A 17,643-nucleotide genomic window follows, 5' to 3' on the forward strand; every position below is an offset into this window, starting at 1 on the left:
CATTCAACCATCATAATCTGTTTTTATTGTCTGACATTTTGTAAATATATTCGGACCCTAATTATAATTTCTTATAAAGGACAAAAAGAGAATGTTGCTTCTTATTTCTGCCAAGGAGGTTGTCAAAATATAAAAATCAATATATATTTATAAAATATAAATTAATGTCACTCCAAAGTCTATGCATGATTAGATCTGTCTTCTCATCAGAAGAATTTTAGACTCATGATGGGAAAGTGGAGGCAAAAAAAAATCAACCTCAAAATCAAACCCTACTTTTTCCAGCTGTGAGAGAATAAATTAAACCATTATGTTAAAGGACTTTCTCAATACAAGAAAAGATTAATTTTCATCAGATTTTTTTCAGACTAAAATAGATCTGATTTCTTAAAAGACTGACAATACTAACTTGCAATTATTACAATTGTACATAAAATAAAATTTTGTGACTTCAAGAAAAATTTTTTACATTGTTCTATTCAGACATTTTCTTTCCTCAAAAAAATTATCAGAAAAAAATAACACAGAGGAAAGAGTGTTGTTTACATTAATTCAGCTTGAGAAAGAAAATTCCCTGTGCAATATGGAAGAGATTGCCAAATAAAATTGTAGCCGTGTATCAAAAACCCCTCTGAAAACCAGCTTTGGGGAAATTAAAGGGACATAAATATGCATAAGTAATTCAATACTTTTCCAAGCTAGTCAGGCTATATTATCTATTCAAGAATAGGGATAAGAACTGTTTGTTTTAAATTAAGCTTTACACACAATGTTTTCTTCAATTTTGCAAGTTTATTTAAACAAATAGTAATGGTTGTTAAATGTATACTATGGGAAAATTTTAATATAATTATAGTCATTATTCATGGAGATATAGCTCATTTCACATATGAGATGTACTCCTGAAAATATGTTTATAAGAAGATATTGGAAAATGGAATCATATTGTACACATTGTGGCAGACTTTAACACCAACAGGAGTGAAATATTTTTATAAATAATTACCAGTATTCCATATGTGTAAATTACAATTTTCAAGTATCTGATATGCTTATTTCACTAAATTTAATGTCGTTAATTCCAAACTCACTATTTCCATCAATATTTAAATGGAAACAAGTACTAGTGGAATTCCACTTTCAAGAACTTGAATGAATGTAGCATTTGAGCTACTGTTGCTTTGTAGGAAAGGAGATGTTACCGATAAGTGGCCGAGTGTTAGAGCTCCCCACTTCTTCCCAGCCCTTCTAATTACACTACTGTTCACTATTCAACTGTGTACCCTTCAGTTCTTGTTGTAAGCACTCTGTATAAACACTCCTTCCTCAGCCCAAAATACAAATCTTTCACAAAATCTTATAATATAAAAATAGATAAAATTTAAGGCACTAAATCACAAAAATGGTATTTTTATGTTCCTATAGTGTATATGAAATACATGGATAGAGACTAATGAAAGCAACTCTTGTTTTGATTTTGAACTGGGCCCTCTCCTCATTTATCACATACAGAAGATAAGTTATAGCTAAAACAGTCTTTTACCCACCCAACAAAAGTATTTGGCAGGTTACTTAGAAACAGCTTTAATATTAATATACAAATAAAATTCAATTTTAATAAAGAATCCTGTTTAGCTGGCAAATAACCTATAACAGCATTTTGTTAATATCATTTCTATGAATTCTCATAATGAAAACATCATAAAACCTACATTTAAAAATAAATGTGTGGCTTTCTCTGGCCAGGTAAGAGTTTTAGTGGGACAGAGAACAAAGACGAGGGTCAGAGAAAGGAGAACAGTGGTGTGAGGAGGTAATAAGCTGCGGGAACTCTTGCTCAGGGACAATGATGGCACAAGACAGAAATACAGCCTCCGCAGAGATACACAAACAGTCTCCCACTTATCACCATTAGTAACTGTTCCATCAAGACAGAAACATGCACCCTATCCACAATCCATCTCACTACCCACTGCATCTTGAGGAGCCTAAAAAAAAAATCCTCTACAGCACAAGAAAGTCTTAATAAGCTATGTGTTTAAATAGAAGTCCAAACTGAAGGACTTAGTTAAGGAACAGGAAAGAAAAGGGGGCAATTATTCTAAAACCCTAGAAAGGTTATTTATTGAAATGTGATTTATTTTGTGAAGCACATTTACATTTTAACAAATTTACAAAAAATGAGATTTTACTTTTTTGTACACGTAATTCAAATAATAAAGAAACTAGGCTATAATTGCCCAAGAATTAAATAGTTGTCCATTGTTTACTACTGACCTATTTCATGGCTCACTACACACGTCAAACTAATAAAGTCCTCAATTTTGTTCATCAGTTTATTTGGTTCATTCGATTTCACATATGAGTGAGATCATGTGATACTTACCTTTCTCAGAATGGCTTATTTAGCTCAGCATATTAAAAAATCAAATATATTTAATATTTTATTACTGGGGGAAATGCCATATGTGATTTATTATTTAATTCATTTAACACGTATTGAATGGCAGGCCCTGTGCTAGGCATGGGAGAAATAATTCTGTGCAAGAACTCTATCATTATAAAGCTTGGTGAGGGAGATAACCAATAAAAATAGGTAGAAAGATATGTAAAATGTAGGATGTTTTAGTGCTTGGAAAGAAACAGAGCGGACTATCAGGGAAGGAAGGTAGTCAGCACTTGTCTCTATGAGGAGGTAATCTAAAGGCAGAGCCAGTCAGCTGCTCACAAAGCGGGGAGATGAACAGTGAAGGCAGAGAAAGCAAAGCTCTAACTTGGGAAATATTTGTTCTGCTTCCAATAAGTGAAGAAAAGTTTAAGCACTGGGGTTATATAATTCAACATTAGACTTAAAAAGAATCCACTGGAACAAGGAATAGGTGAGAGAAGAGAAAGAGGTAGCAGGGAGGTTGGTTAGGAGGTTGGTTAGTAGTGAAGGGCTACTTGTCCTTTTATAAGAATACTGACGAGAAGTTTCCACAGTTTTCTTTGTAAGTTTTATACAATACTAACACACTTAGAAGAAGATGCTATCTGAGAATAATGTCTTTTTGAATGCATATGGAAAAATATATATAAGTTAATATTTTTAATTGGCATCAAGTTTTTCTGTATATTAAAGTTTTCGATTTTAAACTGGAGAATACTAACATACATTTAAAAGATAAATATACTAAAGTTATAATTATTAAAAGATTTTTTAAAAGCAATCTGGAAATTAAATATAATCAAATATATTTTTAAATGTAAGACAATTATATTTCAGATAATACTGAGAAATTACCTTAGATAAATCTCTGAAGTTACTTGGCAAGGTAAGATCCAATTCTTCTGATTCATAATTAGTGATGACCCAGGGAAACACTGGATACTGATTTAAGTCATTGTAACTCCGTCCTGGAAGAGAAAAAACAGTCACTCAATCTAAAATAATAAAATAAAATGATGAGAAGATTCAACAGTATAATTTTGTAAAAATAGTTTTGAGTGCCAGATATTGCTCTCTGTGTTATCCATACATTATTTCATTTAATCCCCATAATACCCCTATGAAATTAGCATCATCCCCATTTTACATGTGAAAAAACTGAGGCACAAAAGGTTAATCTACCCAAAAGGATGTAGTAATTAGTAATGGTCAAACTACATTCAAATGCAGATACTCTGGCCCCCATGATTATGTTCCCTTTGACTATTTTTTGTTACTTGAAAGCCTGCACCAAATAAAATATTCTTTATTAAAATTTAAAAAAAAATAATTTGCAATTCTTATAGACCTTTTCAAAACTAGGTTCATTTCTCTGCCATTAATTAACCAACGGACCAACTAATCAACCAAGTTTAAGTGATTTGAGCCCTGTGGGCATTCATTAGTCATCTGTAAAATGAAGGAGTTGCACCAAATTACTCTGAAATTTCTGTGACAGCTTTCAAAACCAATGATCCTCTGAACATAATGAACACCATTGTCAATGTTACTGCCCCTCACTCCCGAATGCTGCCACACTCTTCTATACCTCCTCCAAACTAATGACAAGCAATGACACAGTTAGCTGATGTCAAACAGTTTGTACCTTGTAAATTCTTGTTATTTAATATTATGTTTTAATTACCACTGTTATCTCTCTAATGCAGGCCCTCATTTCTTTTTACATATAATTGCTTCCTAAATTTGATTCTGCCTAGTCTCTCTCCACTCCAATTTATCCTTCATTCTGCCTCCAAGTTACTTTTTCACACAGTTCTATTATCATTCATTTGTTCAAAAACTTTCACAAGTTTCCCAATGAATTGACTGTTAACTCCTCAAATTGACAGAAAGTCAATTCCACACAACCTTTCTAGTTTTCTTTCTCATTATACCTTTAGGAATATATACTTTTTATGCATACACACACGCACACACACACACATGCACATATACAATAGTCCCCTTTAACCATGGTTTCTTTTCTACGTTTTCAGTTACTCTCAGTGAACTGTGGTCCAAATATATTAAATGAAAAATTCTAGAAATAAACAATTCTTAAGTTTTAAATTGCACGCCATTCTGAATAGTGTGATAAAATCTCCCACCATCCTGCTTTGTCCACCTGAACATGAACCATCCCTTTGTCCAGCACATCCACCTGGTAGACACCACCCGCCCTTAGTCACGCAGCAGCCATCTCAGTTATCAGATTGACTGTGGAGTGTCTCAGAGCTTGCATTCAGGTAACACTTATTTTACATAATAATGGCTCTAAAGCACAAGAGCAGTAATGTTGACAATCAGAAACTATAAAGTATAAGTATATAGAGAAAATATACAGTATAAATGGGGTTGGTACTATTCATGGTTTCAGGCATCTATTGTGGGGGGTGTCTTTGAACGTTTGCCACATGAATAGGGGGGACTACTTTACATATAATAAATAACTTGTCTGTGTGTGCATATAACTATACCATTAATTTTTCTTTAGCTTTACTTCATAATTTTCCACTTATCTTTTTTTGGCTTATGCCTTCAGTTTTACATAAAATAACTTCTCTCCCAACTACTTCCTCTGTTAATTAAAGTAATAATTATCCTTACTCAAACATGAAATCTTTCCTAAATTTTTCCCTTACTTCTACCAATTGGAAGACTATATTTTTATTGATTTTAGAGAGAGAGGAAGGGGGAGAGAGAGAGAGAGAGAGAGAGAGAGAGAGAAACACCTATGTGAGAGAAACATCGATTGGATGCCTACCATAGTGCCCAGGGATCCACCCTACAACCTTGGTATGTGCCCTGACCAGGAATTGAACCCAAAACCTTTTGGTGATGCTTCAACTAACAGAACAACCTGGCCAGGGCTATTTTGTAATTTTTATTGATTCTATACCCCTTTGCTCTAGAATCACGTAAATGCCACCATTTTCACTTAAAATAAACTTCTGTGAGAGTAAGCAACATGCTTATGCTCTTATCTCCTTTGTGCCTCAAATATAAACTCTGTCAGTTTCTTGACCTAAATCTCAAATGTCTCATAATTACATTCCTTGAGACATTTCTTTATGCAAATCATCACAAATAAAAAGTAATGACACATTTCTATTCTTTAGTCTTTAAAAGTGAGCAGTTTCAATAGGTAATCTTTAGTAATATTATTTGATTATAGATCTTGTACAGGACCATTTAATCTTTATATTTTAATATATTGGTCATAATATTCCTTTATTTAATATTTAACCGCAGTTTTCTTTTTTTCTATGTTGTGTTTCATTGACTCAACACATAATACATTTATAATTAAGTTGTTAAAAGATTCTTAGGATTTGTTATGGTTATTCATTCCTTCTATTTCACAGTAGTACATTCTTACTATATTGAATAGTTAGTTGTAAATTGTCATCTTATATTTTTGGAAAAGACTGTATATACCCATTTTTTATTTTTCTCAAGTAGCCAACTGTTCATATAAAAGCTTTAAACTCTATTTTCAAAATTACTCTTGATAAGGTATATGTATTTAGTAATAATAATAAAAATAATAAGCTATATATATACATATATACATACATATATACATATATATGTATATATGTGTATATATGTGTGTGTGTGTGTGTGTGTGTATATATATAATATATATATATATATATATATATATATATATATATATCAGTAATCAAATAATCTAATCATGTCACAATAAACAGTTTACTCTTTGAAATAAGTCAACATGTGAGCTTAGGTTACCTGCTATTGTGTTGAGAAACATCAAGTACTCGAAGTTTGAAATCTCTCTGTGCTGCCATCGCTGAGTCATATTAGAAGCTTTAAAAAGTTGACGTGGACTAGCTAATGAGATACGCCTGTAAAAAAAAGAAAAAGAAATTGATGTAGAATCAATTTGAACTTAAGATTATACCACAATAATAAATCATGAATATCTTTACTTATTCAAAATGATACCAGTATATTCTGAAAAGTTCTATTTATGTTATACTAATGAGTTCTAGAGATGTTTCCATCTACAATTAATGGTTAAACAAATGATGTGGACTAGCCACAGGTCTATTATACATGTTCTATTCATTAAGGTAAGCTTTCATTACAATGCCATTATAATATCTAGGCTCTATAGGTTAATAATAGGATAATTAATAATTCACTGCTTTACTGATATAAAAGGAATTATAGTACCTTAAAAATACATATAAAATTGTATTAATATTTTTATCAATCTTAATAGTCATTACATAAAGATAACACATTTGTCCTCATACAGCTAAACTAGTGGCCCGGTGCACGAAATTTGTGCACATTAAAAGGGGATTAATTAGAGGAAATAATTTAATATTGCTATTTGCCCTTTCTCTATAATAGAAGTGTCAGAGATGAAAGAAAATTAGTAAAATGTATATAAAAACCTTCCTCCTGTCAGAGTCTGGGGCACACCACGGGACCCAGAGTCAAGTCCCCGCCCACCCACATGCGCCTCAAAATCGTGTGAGACCCAGACCTGGCCGCCCCCCCCCCCCCCTCATTGGGATAGATCCAGACCTGGCTAGTCCCACCCTTGTCAAGCCCCGCCGGGCAGGGGGTGTAGCCTCAGGTCCCCTGGCCTGGTGCCAGGATGGGGGGTGTGCCTTGAGGTCCCCGTCAAGCCCCACCAGGTTTGGGACATGGCCTGAGGTCCCCCATCAAGCCCCGTCAGGCAGAGGGGGTGCAGCCTCAGGTCCCCCAGCCCGGCACTGGGAGGGAGGGAACAGCCTCAGGTCCCCTGTCAAGCCCCATCAGCAGGGGGGCGCAGCTTCAGGTCCCCCAGCCCGGCACCAGGAGGGGGAAACAGCCTCAGGTCCCCTGTAAAGCCCCATCGGCAGGGGGGTGCAGCCTCAGGTCCCCCCTGGGTGGGGGGCGTGGCCTGAGTTCCCCCGACCCAGCACTGGGGGTGCACCTTGAGGTCCCCTGTCAAGCCCCACCAGTTAGGGAGGCACAGCTTCAGGTCCCCTGGCTTGGTGCTGGGGCGGGGGGTGCAGCCTGAGGTCCTCCGGCCTGGTGCCAGGGTGCGGGGCATGGCCTGAAGTCCCCTGTCAAGCCCAACCTGGTGGGGGGCATGGCCTGAGGTCTCCCAGCCTGGCGCTGGGGCTGGGGGAACAGCCTGAGGTCCCCTAGCCCAGCACCAGGACAAGAAGCGCACCTTGAGGTCCCCCATCAAGCCCCGCTGGGTGGGGGGCGTGGCCTGAGGTCCACCGTCAAGCCCTGCTGGTTGGGGGGTGCAGCCTGAGGTCCCCTAGCCCAGCACCAGTATGGGAAGCACACCTTGAGGTCCCCTGTCAAGCCCCACAGGGGTGGGGGAGGGCGTAGCCTCAGGTCCCTGCTGATTGCTTAAGGCTCCTTATGGGAACTTGGCCTCAGCTGTGGGTGCAGCCATCTTTGTGATGGAGTGATGGTTAATTAGCATATTCCCTCTTTATTAGATAGGATATTATGTTTGCATATCTTTTGTAACAGGGGCAAGGGGATGGTAAACTCTTTAGTGGTCTATTCAAGGGTAGGATAGAGGTTAAAAAAACTTATTTTTTTATACATCTTAACAGAAGATGAAGTTTTCTGTTTTCCTGATGCAATGTAAATAACGATGGATACAACCGACCAGTAATAAGAAGCACTGGGAAATCAGTAGCAGGATTAATTACTCTATTCAGGGCTTAGCATTTCAGGTAAGTATGTTGTCACAGTTCTTCTATAACTCAGGACAAGGTAGCTATTTTTTAAAAAGCTTTATTTACAAAGGTGTAATTTACATACCATAAAATTTACCCATTATTAAGTGTACTATTCAATGATTTTTTAAAATTACATTTCTAGAACTGTGCAATTGTCACCACTTGAGAACATTTTCATCACCACAAAAACTTGCCTTGGGCCTATTTATAGTTAATCACCATTCCTATCCCCAGGTCTAGGCAACTATCAATTTGCTTTTTGTCTCTATAAACTTGCCTTTTCTGGACATTTCAGATCAATAGAATTAGAATCATGTAGTCTTTTGCATCAGGCTTCTTTCACTAACCACAAATGTTTTTGAGGTTCGTCAATGTGCTGGCATGTATTAGCTGTTCATCTATTTTGATTGCTAAACAGTATTCCATTGTATAAATATAAAATATACATGGTATGTGCTGAAAATCTATTTAAGTGACTGATTTATTGAGTTAAGACTTTTAGCTTTAACTGTAGGAAAACATTACTAAAATTCCCAAGTATGATAACACATTATTAGGTGATAAATAAAACCTTTTTACAATAGAAAAAGTAAATCTTTTATTATTAAGATAAGGAAATCTATACAATTCTGAGTTGCTTTCTTCTGAATCCTTAAATTCCCCAACCTATATAATAAAAGTGTAATATGCAAATCGACGTAATGGCCGAATAGCGGAATGACCATCTGGACGACCATTCTGGATCATGCTATGACACCCACTGGCACCAGGTCAGCCAAGGCCGTTGTGATGGGATTGGTTGGGGGCCCAGCCACTGCCCCAGATTGCCCCGCAGAGGGAGGCCCAGGCCACTGGCTGGCAGGGCGATCAATCAGGGGGGGCTCCATGACTGCCCCGCAGAGGGAGGCCCAGGCCAGCCACCAGCAGGCTGTGGTGGGTGGGCGGGGCCAGCCTCTGTGAGGGAAGCCCCGGTCCCTGGTGCCGGAGGGAAGACGGTGCTGGCAGCTGGGGGAAGGAAGGCCTACTCTTGCAGGAATTTTGTGCACCAGGCATCTAGTTACATTATAAAATTATCTAATCAAAACCCTGATTTGCATTGTAAAGCAACTATTGCTTATAACACAGAGGGGCCTCTTTATGTGCCCTGTTTACCTAAAAGCTGTGATCATTATTAGTTTTAAAGCATGTCCACAAATTCTTTGATACTTCCTCTCTTTAAGAGGTGAAGTTTGATTCCTCTTCCCTAGAGCCTGGGCTGTATTTTTGTTGTTGTTGATAATCCTCACCTGAGGATATTTTGTCCACTGATGTTAGAGAGTGAAAAGGGGAGGCAGAGGGAGTGGATGAGAAAAGAGGAGAAGAGAAAGAGAAAGAGAAAGAGAAAGAGAAAGAGAAAGAGAAAGAGAAAGAGAAAGAGAAAGAGAAAGAGAAAGAGAAAGAGAAAGAGAGAGAGAGAGAGAGAGAGAGAGAGAGAGAGAAAGAGAGAAACACACATTGATTGGTTGCCTCCCATATGTGCCTCTACTATGAAACCTGCAACCCAGGCAGGTGCCCTTGACTGAGAATCAAACCCAAGACCCATTGGTGCATGGCCAACACTCTAACCACTGAGTCACACTGGCCAGGGCACATGAGGTGTATTTAATGACTCACTTGTAACAAATAGAATGGAGCAAAAATGAGGGCACAGCCGAAACCGGTTTGGCTCAGTGGATAGAGCGTCGGCCTGCGGACTGAACGGTCCCCGGTTCGATTCCGGTCAAGGGCATGTACCTTGGTTGCGGGCACATCCCCAGTGGGAGGTGTGCAGGAGGCAGCTGATCGATGTTTCTCTCTCATCGATGTTTCTAGCTTTCTATCCCTCTCCTTTCCTCTATGTAAAATACCAATAAAATATATTTATAAAAAAAAAAAAATGAGGGCACAGTACTATCAAGGGTAGGTCATAGAGAAGAAACTGGGGCATCTGCCTTGCATTCCCTTGGTTCACTTGCTCTGAGGAAAGTAAGTTCCCAGTCATGCAGACAGTCAAGCAGCCTGTGGAGAGGTGGACTTGGTGGGGAACACTGCCAAGAGGAATGTGGGGGCTTCACCTTGAACAATCATGGATGACTAACATCCTGACTGTTGTTTATTCATTCTATTTCAAGTACATTTATAAGAAGGTATCACTGTAAAAAAAATTGAAATAAACACTAATGAAAAACAAATCAATACAAAATTAGGTATGCTAAAAGTAAACTAAATTTCTACATCTAATATGTTTCAAGCAATCAACAGAAAAATCCCACTGGTTCCCTCTTCACACTTTTCAATTTGTTAACAAAATTGTATTGATGATGAATCAGTACCTACTATCAGAGAATAGTGATAGTCTCTCATTCTTGATATTGGTAATTAGTATTTTTTTCTCTTTGTTTGTAAGTTTTATATTTTTGTTTATTAATCTTTACAGAAAAACAACTTTTCATTACATTAATTTTTCTTTATTGTTTTTATTTTTCATTGATGTCCTGCCTTCATGCTTTTTTTTCAGCTCACTTTGGTTTACATTTGTTCCTCTTTTTCTAGTTTCTTCAGACAGAAGTTCTGTTGGCTCAAAATAAAACAATCGTATATAATAAAGAGGTAATATGCAAATTAACCCTCACACCGTCACAAGATAGCTGCGCCCACAGTGGAGGTGGGGTTCCCATAACGAGTGATCAGCAGGGACCTGAGGCTGCGTGGCGCTGGGCCAGGGTGGGGGACCTGAGGCTGTGCCCCCTGCCCAGTGGAACTTGACAGGGAACCTCAGGATGCGCCCCCCTCCTGGTGGGGCTTGACCTGGTGGGGGGGACCTCAAGCCGCACCCCCTGCCCCAGCACCAGGCCGGGGGACCACAGGCCATGTCCCCCGCCCCGGGCCGGGGTACCTCAGGTCGCGCCCCCTGCCTGGCAGGGCTTGATGGGGGACCTCAAGGTGCATCCCCCGCCCTGGTGCCGGGCCGGGGACCTCAGGCCATGCCCTTCGCCCCTGGCCAGGGGACCTGAGGCTGCGCCCCACCATCCCGGCGCCTGGCCAGGGGACCTCAGGCCACGCCCCGGGTCCGGCGGGGCTTGATGGGGGACCTCAAGCTGCGCCCTTTGCCCCAGGCCAGGGGACCTGAGGGTGCGCTGATGGACCTGAGGCTGCACCCCACACCCAGCGGGGCTTGATGGGGGACCTGAGGCTGTGCCCCCCCACCCAGCGCCAGGCCAGGTAACCTGAGGCTGTGCACCCCGCACAGTGGGGATTGATGGGGCTGGGGCCGGCCAGGTCTGGATCTCGCCCAATGGGGGAGGGGCCGGCCAGGTCTGGGTCTTGCTCGATTTCGAGGTGCGCATGGGTGGGTGGGGACTTGATTCTGGGTCCCACGGCGTGCCCCAGACTCTAACAGGAGGAAGATTTTCCTATACATTTTATGAATTTTCTTTCATCTCTGACATTTCTATTATAGAGAAAGGGCAAATAGCAATATTAAAGTATTTCCTCTAATTAATTCCCTTTTAATGTGCATGAATTTCGTGCACCGGGCCACTAGTATACTAATAATCATCATTCACTATGAAACATAAAACACAAGCTCATGCATTTCAAAACAAGGACACATAATAATACAGATTATTTTCCACATTTTTCTCATATAAAACAGTACCTGGTTTGAGGCAATCCAAAACATGTTCCAACACCAACACGAGGTAAGTAGTTAACCACTTTCTTTACTGTTGCAGGGTCTGGGAAGTTGAACATTACAGCAACTATGAAAAATAATTTTCAAAAATTAGAACACAGAATGATTTCCTTTCTAGTATATAGACTTTTTGGTCTGATAAAATATTTACTCTTAATCCAGATATTTATTAAATGCAATTCTTGGCATATTAATTTTATCATAGTGCATTCAAGTTTTAATATTAATATATCAGAGGTAATATTCATTTCGCTTATAAACTCATGCCTTAGCTCCTTCCTAAATGCTTTCAGATTGTAACAACTGTTGTTGCGTTACTGTGACATGAAGCTGAGATTATCTAGTTACAAGTTTAATTTACAAAACTGAATTTTGGCAAGTTAACTATATATCTATGAATTTCTATAAAAAAACTGGTTAAAATGTTAACTATATATGGTAATATGGTAACAATCTAACACCAAGAAGACTACAAATACAGCTACTAAACAATCAGCTGTATTTATTTCCAAGGATGAACAGTTTTAAAAATATTCTTTTTATAATGTTTATATGTTTACATTTTATATGTTCATATAATCCAGAATAATGTGTGACCTGAAGGAAAATTTTTCCTCTATGGTTAATAATCAAATTTAAATGCTTTCTGATAATTTCTATTTTAGTAAGTACATATTTTGAAAATATAAAAACATGTACATCAATATATGTAAACATACTCAGTATATAAATGTTAATTTATTACAGACATTGGTAAATTTGTATTTTTAAAATATGAAAATAATGAAGTCATAAAATCATGAGAAAGAATTTAGAAAATATTATTTTCAATTTAAAATTTCAATTATATTAATTTCAGTATCAGAAACATGTATTAGCTGTGAGTGATCACCTAGCCTAAAAAATACTTATGGCCAAAAACTTTTTTTCAATTTGGTGTAGCTTTCAAACACTGGAATTACCAACATGTTTCAGGTAAAAAAGTACATGATCATTCACTAAAGACCTAAAACATTTAGAACTGTCATATATATATACACACACACACACACACACACACACACACACACACACACACATACCCAACATGCTTTGTTAGTAATGCTTCCTTATGTATCCATTATTATGCTGAATACTGGGGGAAATGCAAAACAAAAACTATGATAGACTATGGCAGATGACTAAGGTCAAGCAGGAAAGGCAACAGAAAAACACACATACAAAAGCAAGTATGCATAAGAAATTTCAAAGAAGAAAAATGAATGAGAATGAACAAGCAATAAATATTACAAGGTTGAAAGCCCTTAGGGACAGCAAGAATGCAGACTGAACTAAAATGTGAAACATTCACTTGATTATTTGCCTGGAAGAATAATGTTTACACTAGGAAAAAGATGTATGTGCAGGGGAAGAGACCAAACAGGAAAGGGAAAGACATCTTTACCTAAAGAAACCTATATTCCCTAAAGACACATGATTTCGCATAGAAAAAAAGAAAAAGTGTGCGTGGACTATATTATTATGTGTAGATTTTGAAACTGACAACTTGTAGATTATAGAAAGTGAAAACAAGAAAACTTCAACCTACTTATGTACAGGAAGTATGTGCAATAAGGCACTACAGTTTTACATATTCTCCCTTAAATGCCTCCACTCACACTGAATGATACCTTTGTCAAGTAGACCTTGTCTCTCTTGTCTTAATGAATTTCACCAAGTTCCATTCTAAACCCACAAATTAAATTTTAGTTCTTTCAAGAATGATGAAATACAAAGCAACTAGAGCAGTTCAGTACCATATTCTGATGGTCCCTTTATAAATGGCAATAGATTAGACCAAAGATTAAACAGATGTATGAATCATTTGATTACCTTTTCCCCTCTCCAAATGAAGCCATCTTCCAGAAGCAGCTCCACTATCAGAGCAATATTGAGGACATCAAAATTCCAGAAGTGATTAAATGCTTAGTAACTTCCCATATTTATAAAGCTTTGGACTATTTTGTTATATGGCCAGCAAAGTAAAACTACTACAAAAAAATTCTTAGAATGACCAAGGGGGTAAAAGCCATGAAGATGCAAGTGGGTCAAAAAAGAGGTCAGTAGGGCAGGGGCTGGACTACAAAATACTATCAAAATGGAAACAACATGATATACTATTAAAAAACAAAATGCAAAGAGATGGAGGTTAGCTTTGTAACAATAGACTTAGGCAACATATTACCTCTGTTTGCCATAAAGATCTCCAGGGCTGTATTTTGCAAAAGATAACGACGAGAAAAGATTGATCGTATCTCTGTGAACAGCCATTTTCCATGAAGCCCTTCTGTATATGCCAGGATCTAGTGAGGAAAAAATAATCCCAAGTAAGTAAAAAACAGTATAATTTCTAAGATTTGAATGAACAGTTATTAAAATAATTTGGAAGGAGATTAAAAATATAGATTGCGACTTCTGGAAAGCAAGCAGAGTAAAATTATAAAACAACTACTTAGAAATACATTTGAGGGCTTCCTAAAGCAGTGATACCATTTATTTCTTTTCAGGAAATATATACTGCATTATTTAGTGACTGATTTTTGAGTCATATCATGGAAAATTTTAGGTAAAACTTTAAAAAGAAGGAACACCTGAAAAGATCACATATACAATTCAGTTACATATAATGTGATTTTAATGGACCCAGAATTACTTTTTACATATTTTTAAAAATATATTGAAGTGCATAACTTTTTTAAAAATCACACTTTTAAGGTCACTGTTAAGGCAACAGTCACTCATTCAGAAAGTACAAAGACTGACTGTATAAGAGGTTAAGTATCATTTTGTCAGCCAGGCTAAACACAAACCTGCAAATGAACTCAGCATAATCTCTCTATGGAGTAGATGGTTGTCAGAGTAACTTGTTACAATTCTTGTCATCCCATGTGACAGATGCAGTAGCTTAGAATGCTTTGCCAACTAAAAGTAATCCTGTCTTTAGTCCTAAGCCACTTTGTCGCTTTGTTATTCACGTTTCCTTTTTTTTTTTTTTTAAGTTCATTTCAAAAGCTTCACTATGAAGGTGTTGAAAAACCAATGTGGAATTTCTCTACCACAGTACTTCACATAATATCAATAAAGAAAATGAGATGTGTTTGCTATCAAAACCTGGTGAAAATCCATAAAAGCAAATTAAACATTTAAGTATATCTCTCAAAAGTAAAAACTATAAAAAGTACAAATAAAACAAAATTTGATTATGACATTGCATTGTAGAGACGAAGATGGAATAAGCAAAGAGAAGAAAAGTAATGCATAGCAAGAATTTTTCCTACAATCTAAGTTCTACCAGAGCAAAGACTTTGAATACACTCTATTTCCATTTCCTAGAACATTATCTGACACCAGATAGATGTTTGTGAGTAATTAAATCAATGAATGAATGGTAGCCTAACCTCCATATATGGCCCATATTCCTTTTGTTTGAGCCGTATGATATTTAACAAAATTTCAAGTAGTTGAAAGTCCATGAGAAAATGGATATAAAATTCAGATTTTCTTTGTTTCTCAGGAAAAAGTGAAGTATCTGTCAAATCTAGAATTATATGCCACGTGGTGAAAACTGGCATGCACTCTCCATTTTTGCAGTTTGCACCCTTTCACTGATTTACTATCATCTCCCTAGTTTCCACTGGCATTGGAGTTTCTCACCCTAGACTTATCAAATTGGAGAGAATCCAATATATGTTCTGTAACACATACTCCCTTCTATCCAACAATTACTAGTAAGGAAACTAAAACCCAGACAAGTTCAATACTTAAAACAAAGTCACTTGGGAAGTTAGTGGTAGAGTCTGGAATACATCCAGGTTTTCAAATCCCAAAGTCCAGAATTTACTTATATAGCACATTGTCACATTCTTAAAAAAGCGTTTTAAATGTCTGTTAAACTAGAACTCAACTCATCAGAAATTATAATAAACTACATTTGTTTTTCCTGCACTTGGGTTACAGGTGAAAGAGGAAAATCAAAAGAAAACAGGGGAGTCTTTCAGCTGTGTGATATGTTAAGAATATCACACACTGGTCTGAAAAGTCCATCTTTTATACCTATAGAGCTATATAGTCAGACCTGTTGCTCATGATGGTGATGTCAATCATTGCAAGAGCATGGTCATACAACTACAGTTTTAATTATACTTTAGGATACTCCAACTTTTAACTAAAATAAGTATACTAAAACATTATTATATCAGTTTTCAATGTATTAAAATCATTTTCCAATTAATCAAAAAATTCAATTTATATCCCATTCCATTAAGCAGTATAGTTTTTTAAAAATCTACTTAAAATACAGCAAGTGGCATGCTTCTAAAAAAAATTGTTTTTATTACTACATGTCAAACCTATTCAAAATTACAGAAAATGACATGAGTCCCATGTACCCACTACTCAATCTTATACAATCCTAACATTTTGCCACATTATTACATACATTTAAGAAACTAATAAAGCATTTCAGATAGTGTTGAAATTCCCATGTATAACCCTTACTGATCCCATTTTCCTATTTTGTCAGAGCCAATCACTACCCTTGGTTTGAGGCGCATTGTTCCCATGTAAGTTTTTATACTATTAGTACATGTATATTTGTAAATAATATCCAGCATTTTTTGTACTGTTTTCAAATCTCACAAATTGTGTCATATTGAATATACAACAGTGTGCTTCCAAAGTTAAATATAAGCAGGTCTATTAATTTTTTAAAACTCTGAGAAAGAGAAATAGGAGGAAAGAAAATGATTTAAAATTGCCAAAGGCATCAAAAACTGAAAATTTACACACACACAAAAACTACCCTGACTTCAAAAATATTAAAATCTATGCTTATGGTAAAGATAGCTAGGGTTTTAAATAGAAACAAAGACTCTCTTAACTAACAGAATTACTAGCTGAAATTGATACAATAACATTACTTTAAAGTATTCATTAGGAAAAGGTGTCAGTACTGAAAAGCAGCTGAGGCCTAGCTAAGGAAGAGGTTTATTTCTTATCAGAATAGTATATTCCTGGTCCGAGGCTTCACTTCAAAGTCTCTAGGGTTCAATTAAAACTGGATTAGGTAGAAGCAGACCCTTCTTTGGGACTTTCTGTTCACTGAAACTCCACATCCACTGACAGCACCCTAGACAGAGGTCTAGCCCTCCAATGAATCAGTTGCTATGGAAACCGTATCATTACCATTGCTCTGCAGTTATGACCCCAAGTCCAGAATAGCTTGAAAGCTTAAGCTCACAGCACTCTCTTTGAATGTTTACCACTTTGTTTAAATATTGGGAGTAGTATTATTAGTAGAAAATTTAATTTTCACTTTTTAATAATTTGTTTCAACAATATGGTTTATTAGTTAAATGTTGAGGTGAGGGAATTAGAGAGGAAAGAACAGTATTTAATTTTAAATACAAACACACCAATATACTATTTCTTTACATTAAAAAAAGCTACCATATCTTCTTTAAAATTTATATCTGAAAAGTGTTATTTCCCCCCACTAATACACACATTTCCTTCTTCTACCCTTCAAATAGGATACTATGAATACATATGAAAACTTCTTCACCCTGTTGCATTTACTGGCTTCAAAGTAAAGCATTTCTTTTTATTTTTTTTTCTTTCCTTTTTTTTTTTTTTTTTTTTTTTTTTTTTTACTTTTCCATTAACCATTCAGTTTGCAAAGCTTATGAATGTATCCA

The 17,643-nt window shown here is 36.6% G+C and overlaps 1 protein-coding gene across 3 annotated transcripts in view; it reads right to left on the minus strand.

The window, feature by feature from the left end:
• LRBA (LPS responsive beige-like anchor protein) overlaps window positions 1-17,643 on the minus strand; it is a 526,493-nt gene that overhangs the window by 172,140 nt on the left and 336,710 nt on the right. For all 3 annotated transcript variants that reach the window (XM_080671788.1, XM_080671787.1, XM_080671786.1), the window contains 4 exons: window positions 14,133-14,250; window positions 11,873-11,975; window positions 6,224-6,339; window positions 3,284-3,396 (listed from right to left, as the gene is read on the minus strand). In XM_080671788.1, coding sequence (XP_080527914.1) covers window positions 3,284-3,396; window positions 6,224-6,339; window positions 11,873-11,975; window positions 14,133-14,250 — 450 coding nt within the window. The remainder of the gene's footprint in view (window positions 1-3,283; window positions 3,397-6,223; window positions 6,340-11,872; window positions 11,976-14,132; window positions 14,251-17,643) is intronic.

The sequence above is a fragment of the Plecotus auritus genome (genome assembly GCF_963455305.1).
Source record: "Plecotus auritus genome assembly, chromosome: 6".
Classification (NCBI taxonomy): Eukaryota; Metazoa; Chordata; class Mammalia; order Chiroptera; family Vespertilionidae; genus Plecotus; species Plecotus auritus.